At 42.3% G+C, this 15,206-nt stretch overlaps 1 protein-coding gene across 3 annotated transcripts in view; it reads left to right on the top strand.

Annotated features, from left to right (window-relative positions):
* LOC139764697 (organic cation transporter protein-like) overlaps window positions 1-11,766 on the top strand; it is a 133,403-nt gene extending 121,637 nt beyond the window's left edge. For all 3 annotated transcript variants that reach the window (XM_071691584.1, XM_071691585.1, XM_071691583.1), the window contains exon 13: window positions 10,210-11,766. In XM_071691584.1, the coding sequence (XP_071547685.1) occupies window positions 10,210-10,300 (91 nt within the window). In that variant the 3' untranslated portion in view covers window positions 10,301-11,766. The remainder of the gene's footprint in view (window positions 1-10,209) is intronic.
* Window positions 11,767-15,206: the final 3,440 nt, after the last annotated feature.

The raw sequence follows: 15,206 nt of genomic DNA, 5'->3' as shown, positions 1-15,206 counted from the left end.
ATAAAAGAAAGAGACAGGAGGTCAAGAGCAAGGTTCAAGAGGTGAAAAAAAGGGCAAATGAGAGTTGGGGTGAGAGAGTATCATTAAATTTTAGGGAGAATAAAAAGATGTTTTGGAAGGAGGTAAATAAAGTGCGTAAGACAAGGGAGCAAATGGGAACTTCAGTGAAGGGCGCAAATGGGGAGGTGATAACAAGTAGTGGTGATGTGAGAAGGAGATGGAGTGAGTATTTTGAAGGTTTGTTGAATGTGTTTGATGATAGAGTGGCAGATATAGGGTGTTTTGGTCGAGGTGGTGTGCAAAGTGAGAGGGTTAGGGAAAATGATTTGGTAAACAGAGAAGAGGTAGTAAAAGCTTTGCGGAAGATGAAAGCCGGCAAGGCAGCAGGTTTGGATGGTATTGCAGTGGAATTTATTAAAAAAGGGGGTGACTGTATTGTTGACTGGTTGGTAAGGTTATTTAATGTATGTATGACTCATGGTGAGGTGCCTGAGGATTGGCGGAATGCGTGCATAGTGCCATTGTACAAAGGCAAAGGGGATAAGAGTGAGTGCTCAAATTACAGAGGTATAAGTTTGTTGAGTATTCCTGGCAAATTATATGGGAGGGTGTTGATTGAGAGGGTGAAGGCATGTACAGAGCATCAGATTGGGGAAGAGCAGTGTGGTTTCAGAAGTGGTAGAGGATGTGTGGATCAGGTGTTTGCTTTAAAGAATGTATGTGAGAAATACTTAGAAAAACAAATGGATTTGTATGTAGCATTTATGGATCTGAAGGAAGGCATATGATAGAGTTGATAGAGATGCTCTGTGGAAGGTATTAAGAATATATGGTGTGGGAGGCAAGTTGTTAGAAGCAGTGAAAAGTTTTTATTGAGGATGTAAGGCATGTGTACGTGTAGGAAGAGAGGAAAGTGATTGGTTCTCAGTGAATGTAGGTTTGCGGCAGGGGTGTGTGATGTCTCCATGGTTGTTTAATTTGTTTATGGATGGGGTTGTTAGGGAGGTGAATGCAAGAGGTTTGGAAAGAGGGGCAAGTATGAAGTCTGTTGGGGATGAGAGATCTTGGGAAGTGAGTCAGTTGTTCGCTGATGATACAGCGCTGGTGGCTGATTCATGTGAGAAACTGCAGAAGCTGGTGACTGAGTTTGGTAAAGTGTGTGAAAGAAGAAAGTTAAGAGTAAATGTGAATAAGAGCAAGGTTATTAGGTACAGTAGGGTTGAGGGTCAAGTCAATTGGGAGGTGAGTGTGAATGGAGAAAAACTGGAGGAAGTGAAGTGTTTTAGATATCTGGGAGTGGATCCGGCAGCGGATTGAAACATGGAAGCGGAAGTGGATCATAGGGTGGGGGAGGGGGCGAAAATTCTGGGAGCCTTGAAGAATGTGTGGAAGTCGAGAACATTATCTCGGAAAGCAAAAATGGATATGTTTGAAGGAATAGTGGTTCCAACAATGTTGTATGGTTGCGAGGCGTGGACTATGGATAGAGTTGTGCGCAGGAGGATGGATGTGCTGGAAATGAGATGTTTGAGGACAATGTGTGGTGTGAGGTGGTTTGATCGAGTAAGTAACGTAAGGGTAAGAGAGATGTGTGGAAATAAAAAGAGCGTGGTTGAGAAAGCAGAAGAGGGTGTTTTGAAATGGTTTGGTCACATGGAGGGAATGAGTGAGGAAAGATTGACCAAGAGGATATATGTGTCGGAGGTGGAGGGAACGAGGAGAAGAGGGAGACCAAATTGGAGGTGGAAAGATGGAGTGAAAAAGATTTTGTGTGATCGGGGCCTGAACATGCAGGAGGGTGAAAGGAGGGCAAGGAATAGAGTGAATTGGAGCGATGTGGTATACCGGGGTTGACGTGCTGTCAGTGGATTGAATCAAGGCATGTGAAGCGTCTGGGGTAAACCATGGAAAGCTATGTAGATATGTATATTTGCGTGTGTGGACGTATGCATATACATGTGTATGGGGGTGGGTTGGGCCATTTCTTTCGTCTGTTTCCTTGCGCTACCTCGCAAACGCGGGATACAGCGACAAAGTAAAAAAAAAAAAAGAAAATATATATATATATATATATATATATATATATATATATATATATATATATATATATATATATATATATACCTATATATATATATATATATATATATATATATATATATATATATATGCATATATATGCATATATATATATATATATATATATATATATATATATATATATATATATATAATATATATATATATATATATATATATATATATATATATATATATATATATATATATATATAAATATATATATATATATATATATATATATATATATATATATATATATATATATATATATATATATATATATATATATAGCATTTATGGATCTGGAGAAGGCATATGATAGAGTTGATAGAGATGCTCTGTGGAAGGTATTAACAATATATGGTGTGGGAGGCAAGTTGTTAGAAGCAGTGAAAAGTTTTTATTGAGGATGTAAGGCATGTGTACGTGTAGGAAGAGAGGAAAGTGATTGGTTGTCAGTGAATGTAGGTTTGCGGCAGGGGTGTGTGATGTCTCCATGGTTGTTTAATTTGTTTATGGATGGGTTGTTAGGGAGGTGAATGCAAGAGTTTTGGAAAGAGGGGCAAGTATGAAGTCTGTTGGGGATGAGAGAGCTTGGGAAGTGAGTCAGTTGTTGTTCGCTGATGATACATCGCTAGTGGTTCATTCATGTGAGAAACTGCAGAAGCTGGTGACTGAGTTTGGTAAAGTGTGTGAAAGAAGAAAGTTAAGAGTAAATGTGAATAAGAGCAAGTTTATTAGGCACAGTAGGGTTGAGGGTCAAGTCAATTGGGAGATAAGTTTGAATGGAGAAAAACTGGAGGAAGTAAAGTGTTTTAGATATCTGGGAGTGGATCTGGCAGCGGATGGAACCATGGAAGCGGAAGTGGATCGTAGGGTGGGGGAGGGGGCGAAAATCCTGGGAGCCTTGAAGAATGTGTGGAAGTCGAGAACATTATCTCGGAAAGCAAAAATGGGTATGTTTGAAGGAATAGTGGTTCCAACAATGTTGTATGGTTGCGAGGCGTGGGCTATGGATAGAGTTGAGCGCAGGAGGATGGATGTGCTGGAAATGAGATGTTTGAGGACAATGTGTGGTGTGAGGTGGTTTGATCGAGTAAGTAACGTAAGGGTAAGAGAGATGTGTGGAAATAAAAAGAGCGTGGTTGAGAGAGCAAAGGAGGGTGTTTTGAAATGGTTTGTACACATGGAGAGAATGAGTGAGGAAAGATTGACCAAGAGGATACATGTGTCGGAGGTGGAGGGAACGAGGAGAAGTGAGAGACCAAATTGGAGGTGGAAAGATGGAGTGAAAAAGATTTTGTGTGATCGGGGCCTGACCATGCAGGAGTGTGAAAGGAGGGCAAGGAATAGAGTGAATTGGATCGATGTGGTATACCGGGGTTGACGTGCTGTCAGTGGATTGAGTCAGGGCATGTGAAGCGTCTGGGGTAAACCATGGAAAGCTGTGTAGGTATGTATATTTGCGTGTGGACGTATGTATATACATGTGTATAGGGGTGGGTTGGGCCATTTCTTTCGTCTGTTTCCTTGCGCTACCTCGCAAGCGCGGGAGACAGCGATAAAGCAAAAAAAAAAGAAAAAAATTATATATATATATATATATATATATATATATATATATATATATATATATATATATATATATATATATATGAAGGCATGTACAGAGCATCAGATTGGGGAAGAGCAGTGTGGTTTCAGAAGTGGTAGAGGATGTGTGGATCAGGTGTTTGCTTTGAAGAATGTATGTGAGAAATACTTAGAAAAATAAATGGATTTGTATGTAGCATTTATGGATCTGGAGAAGGCATACGATAGAGTTGATAGAGATCCTCTGTGGAAGGTTTTAAGAATATATGGTGTGGGAGGCAAGTTGTTAGAAGCAGTGAAAAGTTTTTATCGAGGATGTAAGGAAAGTGTACGTGTAGGAAGAGAGGAAAGTGATTGGTTTTCAATGAATGTAGGTTTGCGGCAGGGGTGTGTGATGTCTCCATGGTTGTTTAATTTGTTTATGGATGGGGTTGTTAGGGAGGTGAATGCAAGAGTTTTGTAAAGACGGGCAAGTATGCAATCTGTTGTGGATGAGAGAGCTTGGGAAGTGAGTCAGTTGTTGTTCGCTGATGATACAGCGCTTGTGGCTGATACATGTAAGAAACTGCAGAAGGTGGTGACTGAGTTTGGTAAAGTGTGTGAAAGAAGAAAGTTAAGAGTAAATGTGAATAAGAGCAAGGTTATTAGGTACAGTAGGATTAAGGGTCAAGTCAATTGGGAGGTAAGTTTGAATGGAGAAAAACTGTAGGAAGTGAAGTCTTTTAGATATCTGGGAGTGGATATGGCAGCGGATGGAACCATGGATGCGGAAGTGAATCATAGGGTGGGGGAGGGGGCGAAAATTCTTGGAGCCTTGAAGAATGTTTGGAAGTCGAGAACATTATCTCGGAAAGCAAAAATGGGTATGTTTGAAGGAATAGTGGTTCCAACAATGTTGTATGGTTGCGAGGCGTGGGCTATGGATAGAGTTGTGCGCAGGAGGGTGGATGTGCTGGAAATGAGATGTTTGAGGACAATATGTGGTGTGAGGTGGTTTGATCGAGTAAGTAATGTAAGGGTAAGATAGATGTGTGGAAATAGAGAGTGTGGTTGAGAGAGCAGAAGAGGGTGTTTTGAAATGGTTTGGTCACATGGAGAGAATGAGTGAGGAAAGATTGACCAAGAGGATATATGTGTCAGAGGTGGAGGGAACGAGGAGAAGTGGGAGACCAAATTGGAGGTGGAAAGATGGAGTGAAAAAGATTTTGAGTGATCGGGGCCTGAACATGCAGGAGGGTGAAAGGCGTGCAAGGAATAGAGTGAATTGGAACGATGTGGTATACCGTGGTCGAACTGCTGTCAATGGATTGAACCAGGGCATGTGAAGCGTCTGGGGTAAACCATGGAAAGTTGTGTGGGGCCTGGATGTGGAAAGGGAGCTGTGGTTTTGGTGCATTATTACATGACAGCTAGAGACTGAGTGTGAACGAATGGGGCCTTTGGTGTCTTTTCCTAGCGCTACCTCGCACACATGAGGGGGGAGGGGGTTGTTATTCCATGTGTGGCGAGGTGGCGATGGGAACAAATAAAGGCAGACAGTATAAATTATGTACATGTGTATATATGTATATGCCTGTGTGTGTATATATATGTGTACATTGAGATGTATAGGTATGTATATTTGCGTGTGTTGACGTGTATGTATATACATGTGTATGTGGGCGGGTTGGGCCATTCTTTCGTCTGTTTCCTTGTGCTACCTCGCTAACGCGGGAGACAGCGACAAAGGAAAAAAATAATAATATATATATATATATATATATATATATATATATATATATATATATATATATATATATATCTGAGGATAGTACAGAGAAAATACTTCCCACGCATTCCTGACGTGTCGCAAAAGGCGACTAAAGGGGACGGGGGCTGGAGGGCTAGAAACCCTCATCTCCTTGTATTTTAACTTTCTAAAAGTGGAAACAGAAGAAGGAGTCATGCGGGGAGTTCTCATCCTCCTCGAAGGCTCAGATTGGGGTATCTAAATGTGTGTGGATGTAATAAAGATGAGAAAAAAGGAGAGATAGGTAATATGTTTGAGGAAAGGAACCTGGATATTCTGGCTCTGAGTGAAACGAAGCTCAAGGGTAAAGGGGAAGAGTGGTTTGGGAATGTCTTGGGAGTAAAGTCAGGGGTTGGTAAGAGGACAAGAGCAAGGGAAGTAGGAGCACTACTCCTGAAACAGGAGTGGTGGGAGTACGTGATTGATTGTAAGAAAGTAAACTCTAGATTGATATGGGTAAAACTGAAAGTGGATGAAGAGAGATGGGTGATTATTGGTGCATATGCACCTGGGCATGAGAAGAAAGATCATGAGAGGCAAGTGTTTTGCGAGTAGCTGAGTGAGTGTGTTAGTATTTTTGATGCAGTTGAGGGAATAATTGGTGTACATGGGGTGTTCAGTGTTGTAAATGGAAATGGTGAAGAGCTTGTAGATTTCTGCGCTAAAAAAGGACTGGTGATTGGGAATACCTGGTTTAAAAAGGGAGATATACATAAGTATACGTATGTAAGTAGGAGAGGTGGCAGAGAGCGTTATTGGATTACGTGTTAATTGATAGGCGCTCGAAAGAGAGACTTTTGGATGTTATTGTGCTGAGAGGTGCAACTGGAGGGATGTCTGATCATTATCTTGTGGAGGCTAAGGTGAAGATTTGTATGGGTTTTCAGAAAAGAAGAGTGAATGTTGGGGTGAAGAGGGTGGTGAGAGTAGGTTAGCTTGGGAAGGAGACTTGTGTGAGGAAGTACCAGGAGAGATTGAGTACAGAATGGAAAAAGATGAGAACAAAGAACGTAAGGGGAGAGGGGGAAGAATGGGATGTATTTAGGGAAGCATTGCTTGTGCAAAAGATGCTTGTGGCATTAGAAGCGTGGGAGATGGGCAGATTAAAAAGCGTAGTGAGTGGTGGGATGAAGAAGTAAGATTATTAGTAAAAAAGAAGAGAGAGGCATTTGGACGATTTTCGCAGGGAAATAATGCAAATGAGTGGATGATGTATAAAAGAAAGAGGCAGGAGGTCAAGAGAAAGGTGCAAGAGGTGAATAGAGGGCATATGAGAGTTGGGATGAGAGAGTATCATTAAATTTTAGGGAGAATGAAAAGATATTTTGGAAGAAGGTAAATAAAGTGCGTAAGACAAGGGAGCAAATGGGAACTTCAGTGAAGGGGGCTAATGGGGAGGTGATAACAAGTATTGATGATGTGAAGGTTTGTTGAATTTGTTTGATGATAGAGTGGCAGATATAGGGTGTTTTGGTCGAGGTTGCGTGCAAAGCGAGAGGGTTAGGGAAAATGATTTGGTAAACAGAGAAGAGGTAGTAGCAGCTTTGCGGAAGATGAAGGCCGCCAAGGCAGCGGGTTTGGATAGTATTGCAGTGGAATTTATCAAAATAGGGTGTGACAGTCTTGTTGACTGGTTGATAAAGTTATTTAATGTATGTATGACTCATGGTGAGGTGCCTGAGGATTTGTGGAATGCTTGCATAGTGACATTGTACAAAGGCAAAGAGAATAAAGGTGAGCTCTCAAATTACAGAGGTATAAGTTTGTTGAGTATTCCTGGGAAGTTATATGGGAGGGTATTGATTGAGAGGGTGAAAGCATGTACAGAGCATCAGATTGGTGAAGAGCAGTGTGGTTTCAGAAGTGGGAGAGGATGTATGGATCAGGTGTTTGCTTTGAAAAATGTATGTGAGAAATATTTAGAAGAGCAAATGGATTTGTATGTAGCATTTATGGATCTGGGGAAGGCATATGATAGAGTTGATAAAGATGCTCTGTGGAAGGTATTAAGAATATATGTGGTGTGGAAGGCAAGTTGTAGCAGTGAAATGTTTTTTCTCGAGGATGTAAGGCATGTGTACGAGTAGGAAGAGAGGAAAGTGATTGGTTCTCAGTGAATATCGGTTTGCGATAGGGGTGCGTGATGTCTCCATGGTTGTATAATTTGTTTATGGATGGGGTTGTTAGGGAGGTGAATGCAAGAGTTTTGAAGAGAGGGTCAAGTATGCAGTCTGTTATGGATGAGAGAGCTTGGGAAGTGAGTCAGTTGTTGTTCGCTGATGATACAGCGCTGGTGGATGACTCGGGTGAGAAACTGCAGAAACTGGTGACTGAGTTTGGTAAAGTAAGTAAAAGAAGAAAGCTGAGAGTAAATGTGAATAAGAGCAAGGTAATTAGGTACAGTAGGGTTGAGGGACAAGTCAATTGGGAGGTACGTTTGAATGGAGAAAATTTGGAGGAAGTGAAGTGTTTTAGATTTCTGGGAGTGGATTTGGCAGGGGATGGAGCCATGGAAGCGGAAGTGAGTCACAGGGTAGGTAGGGGGCGAAAGTTCTGGGAGCGTTGAAAAATGTGTGGAAGGTGAAAACATGAGGAAGGAATATGGTAGGGTTGATGGAGATGCTTTGTAGAAGGTTACATGATTATATGGGGTTGGAGGTAAGTTGCTAGAAGATGTGAAAAGTTTTATCTAAGCATGTAAGGCATGTGTACGAGTAGGAAGAGAGGAAAGTGATTGGTTTTCAGTGGATGTCGGTTTGAGGCAGGGGTGCTTGATGTCTCCACAGTTGTTTAATTTGTTTATGCATGGGATGATTAGGGAGGTGAATGCAAGAGTTTTGGAGAGAGGGGCAAGTAGGCAGCCTGTTCTGGATGAAAGGGCCTAGGAAGTGAGTCAGTTGTTGTTCTCTGATGATACAGCGCTGGTATCTCATGTGTGGCAGGGTGGCGATGGTAAAGGATGAAGGCAGTAAATATGAATTTGTATATGCATATATATGTATATATCTGTGTATGTATATGTATGTATACGTTGAAATGTATAGGTATGTATATGTGCGTGTGTGGGCGTATATGTATATACATGTGTGTGGGTGGGTTGGGCCATTCTTTCGTCTGTTTCCTTGCGCTACCTTGCTAACGTGAGAGACGGCAATTAAGTATAATAATAATGATAATAATATGTGGTGTGAGGTGGTTTGATTGAATAAGTAATGTAAGGGTAAGAGAGATGTGTGGAAATATAAAGAGTACGGTTGAGAGAGGAGAAGAGGGTGTGTTGAAATGGTTTGGACACATGGAGAGAATGAGTGAGGAAAGATTGTCAGAGGTGGAGGGAACAAGGAGAAGCGGGAGACCAAATTGGAAGTGGAAGAATTGAGTGAAAAAGATTTTGAGCGATCGGGGCCTGAACATACAGGAGGGTGAGAGGGGTGCAAGGAATAGAGTGAATTGGAACGATGTTGTATACCGGGGTCGACGTTCTGTCAATCGACTGAACCAGGGCATGTGAAGTGTCTGGGGTAAACCATGGAAAGTTTTATGGGGCCTGGATGTGGAAAGGGAGCTGTGGTTTCGGTGCATTATACATGACAGCTAGAGACTGAGTGTGAACGAATGTGGCCTTTTCGTTGTATTCCTGGCGCTACCTCGCTGAAGCAGGGAATAGCGATGCTGTTTTCCTGCGGCGCGGGGTAACGCCAGGAATGGATGAAGAGAAGTATGAATATGTACATGTGCATGTATGTGATCTCTGTGTATGTGTATATGTATGTATGTGTATGTTGACATGTATATGTATGTATATGAACGTATGTGGGCGTTTATGTACGTATATGTGTAGATGAGTGGATGGGCCATTCTTCGTCTTTTTCCTGGCTCTACCTCGATGACGCGGGAAACAGCGGTTATGTATCATACATACATACACACACACACATATATATATATATATATATATATATATATATATATATATATCATACAAACCTCCAACAGCCAGGATCGAACACGGGACCCCTGTGTAACAGGCGGGAATGCTACCGCTAGGCTATGGGACTGGCTAATAGGAAATAACTATTCGAATACTATGTACTCGAATACCCTTCGTCTCACATTGGTGAGCAACGGGGTCTACACCGGTCATTTCCCAACAGGCGCACATAGCCAGCAGATAGCATTTTACCGAACCTAACTGCACAACGCGGAGGTATATGAATACGAACAAAGTGTATAGGAACGCGCACCTTCATAGAGCATACAAACCTCCAACAGCCAGGATCGAACCCGGGACCCCTGTGCAACATAGTATTCGAAGTTAATTCCTATTAGCCAGGCCCATAGCCTATCGGTAGCATTCCCGCCTCTTGCACAGGGTTCCCGGGTTCGATCCTGGCTGATGGAGGTTTGTATGTTCTATGAAGGTGCCCGTTCCTATCCACTTTGTTCGTTTATATATGTATGTATATACATATTCCCTGCGTATCGTAGAAGGTGGCTAAAAGGTGGGTGGGGGACTGGAAATTCTCCACTCCAGTTTTTACCTCAGTCTCTGTTCTTTGTTCTTGATGGTACCTCGCTAAAGCACACGTGTACATATAGATATGTATATGTACACGTATGCATATGTATGTGTATGGCCATGTATGGACATCTGTGTGTGTGTGTGTGTGTGTGTGTTTGCGCGCTTGCGCAAGTAAGGACTTTATCATTGTTTCTTCAAAAAACTTCAATTTTTCTCCTCACAGGGATGCATCATCATTCCAACGAAAGGGAACGGATCAAACCGACACAGAAGAAAATCTCCTCTCTAAGCGAGCAACCGTCTCACTACCGTAGTCTGATTTGAGATGTTTATGCCATTCGTAAGGATTTTATAATCTTACAATGATATACTCAGGATTCTTCCTGGCAGGCAAAGTGGCCATTAGAGGTGGACTCTCATCACATCTTCGTCAAATATCAAGGTTCATCTTTCATCTGTAACTGTCATCGTGATATTGTGTCAGACTAAAGCCTCAACTAGCCAGTTTCAAAACGACCAATTTGAATGGGATGGCCAATGCACGACTATTTTTCACTTCTAGAGTTATGTTCATTTATAAAATGGGTTCCACGGATCTCATATATATATATATATATATATATATATATATATGTATATATATATATATATATATATATATATATATATATATATATATATAAGAATGTAGGTTTGCGGCAGGGGTGTGTGACGTCTCCATGGTTGTTTAATTTGTTTATGGATGGGGTTGTTAGGGAGGTGAATGCAAGAGTTTTGGAAAGAGGGGCAAGTATGAGGTCTGTTGGGGATGAGAGAGCTTGGGAAGCGAGTCAGTTCTTGTTCGCTGATGATACAGCGCTGGTGGCTGATTCATGGGAGAAACTGCAGAAGCTGGTGACTGAGTTTGGTAAAGTGTGTGAAAGAAGAAAGTTAAGAGTAAATGTGAATAAGAGCAAGGTTATTAGGTACAGTAGGGTTGAGGGTCAAGTCAATTGGGAGGCAAGTTTGAATGGAGAAAAACTGGAGGAAGTAAAGTGTTTTAGATATCTGGGAGTGGATCTAGCAGCGGATGGAACCATGGAAGCGGATCATAGGGTGGGGGAGGGGGCGAAAATTCTGGGAGCTTTGAAGAATGTGTGGAAGTCGAGAACATTATCTCGGAAAGCAAAAATGGGTATGTTTGAAGGAATAGTGGTTCCAACAATGTTGTATGGTTGCGAGGCGTGGGCTATGGATAGAGTTGTGCGCAGGAGGATGGATGTGCTGGAAATGAGATGTTTGAGGACAATGTGTGGTGTGAGGTGGTTTGAACGATTAAGTAACGTAAGGGTAAGAGAGATGTGCGAAATAAAAAGAGCGTGGTTGAGAGAACAGAAGAGGGTGTTTTGAAATGGTTTGGGCACATGGAGAGAATGAGCGAGGAAAGATTGACCAAGAGGATATATGTGTCGGAGGTGGAGGGAACGAGGAGAAGTGGGAGACCAAATTGGAGGTGGAAAGATGGAGTGAAAAAGATTTTGTGTGATCGGGGCCTGAACATGCAGGAGGGTGAAAGGAGGGCAAGGAATAGAGTGAATTGGATCGATGTGGTATACCGGGGTTGACGTGCTGTCAGTGGATTGAATCAGGGCATGTGAAGCGTCTGGGGTAAACCATGGAAAGCTGTGTAGGTATGTATTTTTGCGTGTGTGGACGTATGTATATACATGTGTATGGGGGTGGGTTGGGCCATTTCTTTCGTCTGTTTCCTTGCGCTACCTCGCAAACGCGGGAGACAGCGACAAAGCAAAAATATATATATATATATAATATATATATATATATATATATATATATATATATATATATATATATATTACACTTTGTCGCTGTCCCCCGCGTTAGCGAGGTAGCGCAAGGAAACAGACGAAAGAATGGCCCAACCCACCCACATACACATGTATATACATACACGTCCACACACACACATACATGCCTATACATTTCAGTGTATGCATATGTATACATACACAGACATACATATATACACATATACATAATTCATGCTTGCTGCCTTTATTCATTTCCGTCGCCACCCCCGCCAAACATGAAATGACAACGCCCTCCCCCCGCATGCACGTGAAGTAGCGCTAGGAAAAGACGATAAAGGCCACATTCGTTCACACTCAGTGTCGACCTGTCATGTATAATGCACCGAAACCACATCTCCCTTTCCATATCCAGGCCCCACAAAACTTTCCATGGTTTACCCCAGACGCTTCACATGCCCTGATTCAATCCACTGACAGCACGTCAACCCCGGTATACCACATCGATCCAATTCACTCTATTCCTTGCCCTCCTTTCACCCTCCTGCATGTTCAGGCCCCGATCGCCCAAAATCTTTTTCTCTCCATCTTTCCACCTCCAATTTGGTCTCCCACTTCTCGTTACCTCCACCTCTGATACATATAACCTCTTTGTCAATCTTTCCTCACTCATTCTTTCCATGTGACCAAACCATTTTAAAACACCTTATTCTGCTCTCTCAACCACACTCTTTATTACCACACATCTCTCTTAAGGCCTGTCTACACGAGCGGGCCTGATCGGCGGGCTTGCCCATTAACGGGCATATTTGACGGGCAAACGATCAAATTGCCCGAAAGCCCGCCCAGCGAAATCACTGAGCTGGTGCCCGGTAGCTGGAGTTTCTACCCTGCCAGACGCAAGATAATATCGTGAACGCACAGCGGGCCTTCATCCCACGGCATAGTAGCACAGTGAACATTTAACGATGGCAGCCCAAGATAACTCTAGTTAGCCAACAACAATTTTTTGGTCTAAAGCACTTACTAGTACTTTGATTGACCTTTATCGTAGGAATCCATGTTTATGGAATGTGAAGCTGAAATGCTATAAGAACAGAGACAAACTCATAACAGCAGTGAAGGCTATTGCTGCGGAGATGAGAGAGCATGGCACTTCCGTTACAACGGACAAAAAAAAAAAAAAAAAAATAGACACGCTGCGTAACCAATTTCGGTGCGAATGCAAGAAAGTAAAGCATTCACTCATCCTCAGGTAATTTCTGAAGTCGTGTTCCTCACTACTTTGTAGTTCATGAAGTATTGTTACAGTGCTTCCAAACATACTTCTTTTCTTTAACCAATCTTTACACCATATCTTTCTTTTTCTTCTTGAGACACAAAGCTATCATCATAGAGCACAAAATCTTTTTCTTGACAATGCTAAGCACCATGGTTCTCGTACCGCACTCCACCCGCTACTGGCAACATCGTCGGGCAGGCCCGGTTGTTCATCACTTCGGTCGTGTGGACAACATTCACGGGCAGGCCCGCCAGAATTTGCCCGTTAACGGGCAAACCCGCCGATCAGGCCCGCTCGTGTAGACAGGCCTTTACCCTTTCATTGATTGTTCGATCAAACCACCTCACACCACAGATTGTCCTCAAACATCTCAAATCCAACACATCTACCCACCTCCGCACAACTCTATCTATAGCCCACGCCTCGCAACCATATAACATTGTTGGAACCACTATTCCTTCAAACATACCCATTTTTGCTTTGCGAGATAATATTCTCGCCTTCCACACATTTTTCAACTTTTCCAGAACTTTCGCCCCCTCCCCCACCCTGTGACTCATTTCCGCTTCCATGGTTCCATCTGCTGCCAGATCCAATCCCAGATATCTAAAGCACTTTACTTCCTACAGTTTTTCTCCATTGTACCTTACCTCTCAATTGACTTGTCCCTCAACCCTACTGTACATAATAACCTTGCTCATTCACTCTCAGCATTCTTCTTTCACACACTTTACCAAACTCACTCACAATCTTCAGCAGTTTCTCACCCGAATCATCCGCCAGCGCTGTATCATCAGCGAACAACTGAATCACTACCAAAGCCCTCTCATCCACAAGAGACTGCATACTAGCCCCTCTGTCCAAAACTCTTGCATTCACCTACCTAACAACCTCATCCATAAATTAATAACCATGGGTTAGGGAGAATGACTTTGTAAACAGAAGAGATAGTAAAAGCTTTGCGGAAGATGAAAGCCGGCAAGGCAGCGGGTTTGGATGGTATTGCAGTGGAATTTATTAAAAAAGGAGGTGACTATTTTCGACTGGTTGGTAAGGTTATTTAATGTATGTATGACTTATGGTTAGGTGCCTGAGGATTGGCGAAATGCTTGCCTAGTGCCATTGTACAAAGGCAAAGGGAATAAAAGCGAGTGCTCAAATTACAGAGGTATAAGTTTGTCGAGTATTCCTGGGAAATCATATGGGAGGGTATTGATTGAGAGGGTGAAGGCATGTACAGAGCATCAGATTGGGGAAGAGCAGTGTGGTTTCAGAAGTGGTAGAGGATGTGTGGATCAGGTGTTTGCACTGAAGAATGTATGAGAAATACTTAAAGAAAATGGATTTGTATGTAGTATTTATGGATCTGGAGAAGGCAAATGATAGAGATGCTCTGTGGAAGGTATTAAGAATATATGGTGCGGGTGGCAAGTTGTTAAAAGTAATAAAGTTTTTATCGAGGATGTAAGGCTTGTGTACGAGTAGGAAGAGAGTAAAGTGATTGGTTCTCGGTGAATGTTGCAACGTTTGCGGCAGGGGTGCGTGGTGTCTCCATGGTTGTTTAATTTGTTTATGGTTGTTAGGGAGGTCAATGCAAGAGTTTTGGAGAGAGGGAAAGTATTCAGTCTGTTGTGGGTGAGAGAGCTTGGGATGAGAGTCATCACATGGCAAGGAAAAAATAAAGAAAGCAACCTTTAATAGCTTCACACAAGGTTTACACTACAAATCATAAGGTGTGTATTGAATTGTTGAAGGGATTCTATTTATAACGCTGATGAGAGACAGCTCATTTGGTTTTCCAACATTCGAACACTGATACTTTATTTATAAACGTATTTGAGTACTGAACAAATGTATCCACCGGCCAACCAAGTTTCCCCTCAGCCTCAAAATGCATGTTCAGTACGGCCAACTGAATGCCTTTAATCAATGCCATTTCAGTAACTATAACGTACATATCCCAGCCTAATGTAGGTAATTATCTTCATCCCTTACGGAAGGATGAACAGCTTCGCTTACTGAAGACCGGCTGCCGCAACCGGGATTCGAACCTATGACGAGAGCCTCAACCCCTGGGCAGCCAGTGAATGCGACATTTATCAACCCCACACCACGTTAAATAGAGAAAAA

Source organism: Panulirus ornatus, chromosome 50, assembly GCF_036320965.1.
Source record: "Panulirus ornatus isolate Po-2019 chromosome 50, ASM3632096v1, whole genome shotgun sequence".
In the NCBI taxonomy this organism is placed as follows: domain Eukaryota; kingdom Metazoa; phylum Arthropoda; class Malacostraca; order Decapoda; family Palinuridae; genus Panulirus; species Panulirus ornatus.
The sequence above is the reverse complement of the archived record's forward strand: the minus strand, read 5'-3'. Positions and strand labels throughout refer to the sequence as shown.